Consider the following 4404-nt stretch of genomic DNA (forward strand, 5'->3'; position numbering starts at 1 on the left):
CAGTGCTGAGCTCTGCCACTTAGCCGTACCATGACCAGTCTAAAGCGTTCACAGACCGAACGCTCTGTGGGCGGCTCTGTTCCCGCCACAGATGAGTTTTATACTCGCCGTCTGCGCTTGCCCAATGGAGGCGCGCCACCCCCTCGCAGTGAAAGCACGCACTTGACTGGCACGCCCGGGGTTCCCAAAATGGGCGTCCGAGCACGGGTCGCTGACTGGCCCCCCAGAAAAGATGGCGGCAGTGGAGGAGGGGGTGGAAATGGAGGTGGGGTGTGGCACATCACAGTGGAGACGGATTCCCCTTCCACCACCACAGGAAGTGCCCAGAGCAACTTGTCAAGCAAGCTCGGTCACCTGATCAGCCCTCAGGACTCATCCATGTTGCGGAACATTCACAACACTCTGAAGAACAAGATGCAGAGCAAAGGCAAAGACAATCGCTTCCTCTCACCCGATGGGTACCTCGGGTCGCCCCGGAAGGGTATGCGGCGTATAAGGCAGCGCAGCAACAGCGACATAACCATAAGTGAACTAGACGGCGATGGTAGCGAGGGCTGGTCTTTCTCAGGATGGACGCCCATGCATCGAGAGTATGGCAGTACCTCATCCATCGACAAGCATGGTGTGTCCGGCGAAAGCTTCTTCGACATGCTCAAAGGCTACCAGACCGATGCTCCGGACCAGCGCAGCCCTGCCCCTGAAAAGTTAAGCGAGTTGCTGACAGTAGCTCATAAACAAACTGCCCTCGACTTGCCCGATGGACCTCTCGGTCCTCCTCGTGGCAGTCCCGCCAGTCGCCTGAAAGAAAGAGAAAAGCACATGAAGAGGCGTTCGAAGTCAGAGACGGGTGGAGAGTCCATATTCCGCAAGCTACGTAGCGTCAAAGCTGAAGGTGATTCGTCACGTGCGGGTTCCGACGCAGAAGATGGAAAGTCTGATGACGTGGGTCCTCCTCCTAAACCATGGGTTTGCCAGAAAGGTTTCTCGCACTTTGATATCCAGAGTATTCTGTTTGACCTGAACGAGGCCGTGCAGAGTCGGCAAAGTGCCGTGAAGCGGAAGAACACCACCACCGGTGCCTCTGCTGCAGCCGCGGCCTCTGCTTCCACCACGTCCTCTCTCTCGTCCACCCAAAGCGGAGCTTACGGCTCCCCTTGTGGCAGCCAGGAAGAGCTCAACATCAAGGATGGGCCTTCTCTTGACTCAGGTGATGACAAAAGCAATGGTTTGGTTCTCAGCTGCCCATGTTTCCGTAACGAAATTGGTGGTGAAGGAGAGAGGAACATCAGCCCTTCGAAACAGGGCAGTATCGGCAGTGGTGCCTCTAGCTCTTCAAGAGATGAAGAAGGGTCCCCTGAAAGAGCTCCCAACACACATTTTAGCAATGCAGGGGTGGCTGTTCTTGAAGCCCCCAAGGATGGCAAGAGTCTCCACCATGATCGTGGAAAGAGCAACATAGTTGAACATGTGGACTTGGGTGCTTATTATTACAGGAAGTACTTTTATTTGAGAGGTGAGTGTTAACATTTTGCAGTAATGATTTACTGGTAAGATTTCTCAGTGGAGATATTCATGCAAATTAGGGTTGTGTATGGTGGATTAGGAGTGCCACTCCACACGAAAGGAATCAATTATCAGTTGATTCATTCAAAAATAAGATGTAAATAAATCACTTTTTGAATTGACAAATGTAAGCATATTTAAAACGCAGATGTATTTAATATTTATTTCATGTTTAAATATGTAGTTAAATCTATTGCTACTTCAGTTAAATCAACTGTTGCTTTAAATTTTGTAACTGACCCTAATGCAAATTCTGTGTTATGTAATTTGTTATGGCACTTGTTTACATTGCTGCTGTTCTTTTAATTATTGAATCATTAATTGAACAATTATTAAAATCCTCAGAGCACTGGAACTACTTGGGTGTCGATGAGACACTGGGACCCGTAGCTGTCAGCATTCGTCGGGAAAAACTGGAGGATCACAAAGAGCACGGCCAGCAATACAACTACAGAATCATCTTCAGAACCAGTGGGGTGAGCACTCATTCACAATGCCAAATACCATTGACATATAGTTGTAGCATCTAAATGCAATATGCATCCTCGTGCCTGCACAGAAAGAGTTAATAAATAAGCAGTTAGCGGTGAATGAGATCCAGGTCTGACGCCCACTGCTATCTTATATAACGTGCTTAGATGCCAGTTCTCTTTGCTAGTGCTCGGCACAGATCACACTGTGCTCTGACTGGCTCATAACCATACTTCTCAATCACACCGCTTTTGACAGCAGCTTTAAATGGATGGATCTCTCTAATTATAACAAAAAAGGCTCTTAAATGTGACCTCAGCCTTTGGCATCATTTATAGAAACTGCTTCTGATTCACATGCATTCTGATGGGCCTTAATAGCTTTGTGACTAAGGTGACGCTCAGCCCAACTTGGCAATCTTTCCACTGCTATTTTGAGACAGGCAGGTGGGCAGACGTGGTTTAGCTTAGTATAAAACTTTTGTCCCACTCATTATGACACCTTTTCAAGTGTTTGAGATCTCTGAATCATAATGAGCAGGTACTAAAAGACTATAGTATGTTGGGTTCTGGAGTACCAAGTACTAATTTTCTCAGAAAATCTTATAACAGTATTTATCACCCACTCTTCGAGTCACACCTGTAATTTACAAATGTATACAGATAATTGTGTGTATATATATATATATATATACAGTATATATATATATATATATGCCTAGTTGCCTACACATATTTAAAACAATAATGCAAAGACATCTCTCTATCTCATATCTCTAACCTTCTGTCTATAGTTAACAAACTTACGGGGCTCCATTTTGGAGGATGCTGTGCCCTCCACCTCCAAGCATGGCTTGGCTCGAGGCCTGCCTCTAAAGGAGGTGTTGGAGTTCCTCGTGCCTGAGCTCAATGCCCACTGCCTCCGTCTTGCTCTCAACACACCGAAGGTCACAGAGCAGCTGATGAAACTGGATGAGCAGGGGGTATTATGATCTTACGTTCCCTTACAACTGACAAATTATATGGTATTATGCATGTATGATAAACTGGGCTGTCAGTCATTTAATTTTTTATTATAGTCTTTTTAATATTTCAAGTAGAATTGAAATATAATTTTAAAGGCATATTTGAGTGGGAACTTATATTCATATGCACATTTTATATATACAACCTGCTCTATCATTACTGAACTCTCATTGATTTTCACTATATTGATTTAACAATGTTCTTGCCATATTTATGTTGTATTCATTAATATATTATGCATATTTAATGTGCACATTTTATTTATAATATGTTTATTTATTTGACTTATTTTCATCCTTTGTTGCCATTAAAGCAAAATTAAAAGATTTCTTTAGAAATAATAAATTAATTGAAATAAAATTTGAATGAAATAAAAATAAAATAAGTTTGTAAATGCAATGAAAAATAAATTTTTGTTGTAATGAATAAATGTATTATGATGATTTTTTTTTTTTTTTTACTAATTTTCAATAGACAGTTTTATTTTTAAAACAATGTGAAGTTATTTCACATATGCTAATGCTTTGTTGCTTTGTTATAAATGTGTTTTTTTAACACATTGTTTTTTAAAATAATTATTTGTATCTTAAATTAGTACATTTAATTGGCAGCCCAAATAAGAAAATATATTGACACCAATTATTCCTGTTTTTCATGGGCTAATGGTCTTTATTTATGATCTGTTCTGCAGCTCAGTTTCCAGCTGAAGGTGGGAATCATGTACTGTCAGGCCAGCCAAAGCAGCGAGGAGGAGATGTACAATAATGAGGCAGCAGGTCCCGCCCTAGAAGAGTTCCTGCAGTTGCTGGGGGAAAGGGTGCGCCTTAAGGGTTTTTCTAAGTACCGTGCCCAACTGGACACTAAAAGTGAGTCTTATCGTCTTGAAAGTTTATTTAATTGCCACTGAAGCCCGAAAGGGGCTTATTGTGTGATTAAAACAGCATGTAGCTAAAGGGACAAAAAAACTATTGAATCTCTGGCCTCCTGTCATGTCAGTCTAGTAGGGATGTGCATCTCATGACTCAAGCGATACGATACACATCTCGATGCATAGCCAATGATACGATACATTAAAGATACATATGAAGCAGCTCTGACCAATAGGAACATAATGATATTACAACTGTCTCACATAATATTATTTGACTTTGTTTTTTTGTTTTGTTTTTACAGTTTCTAGCCATGCAGCCTTTCGCTCTGGTTTTATTACAGCTGTACCTTTTATAGTTTGCAGAACAGATAGCAGAACATAACAATCTAAAATTGCTCTTTAAAGCATTAAAATAACTAAATTAAAAGTTAAAATCACTGAATTAAAAATGAAAATAAATAATAAAGAAAATGA

The 4404-nt window shown here is 41.7% G+C and overlaps 1 protein-coding gene across 3 annotated transcripts in view; it reads left to right on the forward strand.

The window, feature by feature from the left end:
• Positions 1-4404, forward strand: part of LOC107756605 (signal-induced proliferation-associated 1-like protein 1) — a 103176-nt gene that overhangs the window by 58447 nt on the left and 40325 nt on the right. For 2 of the 3 annotated variants that reach the window (XM_016573788.1, XM_016573789.1), the window contains exons 1-4: positions 8-1513; positions 1909-2039; positions 2828-3016; positions 3751-3925. In XM_016573788.1, the coding sequence (XP_016429274.1) occupies positions 31-1513; positions 1909-2039; positions 2828-3016; positions 3751-3925 (1978 nt within the window). In that variant the 5' untranslated portion in view covers positions 8-30. Of the gene's footprint in view, positions 1-7; positions 1514-1908; positions 2040-2827; positions 3017-3750; positions 3926-4404 lie in introns of those variants that run through there. The other variant, XM_016573790.1, reaches the window with a different exon arrangement.

This window comes from Sinocyclocheilus rhinocerous, unplaced genomic scaffold, assembly GCF_001515625.1.
Source record: "Sinocyclocheilus rhinocerous isolate Xijiao unplaced genomic scaffold, SAMN03320098_v1.1 scaffold683, whole genome shotgun sequence".
Lineage (NCBI taxonomy): Eukaryota > Metazoa > Chordata > Actinopteri > Cypriniformes > Cyprinidae > Sinocyclocheilus > Sinocyclocheilus rhinocerous.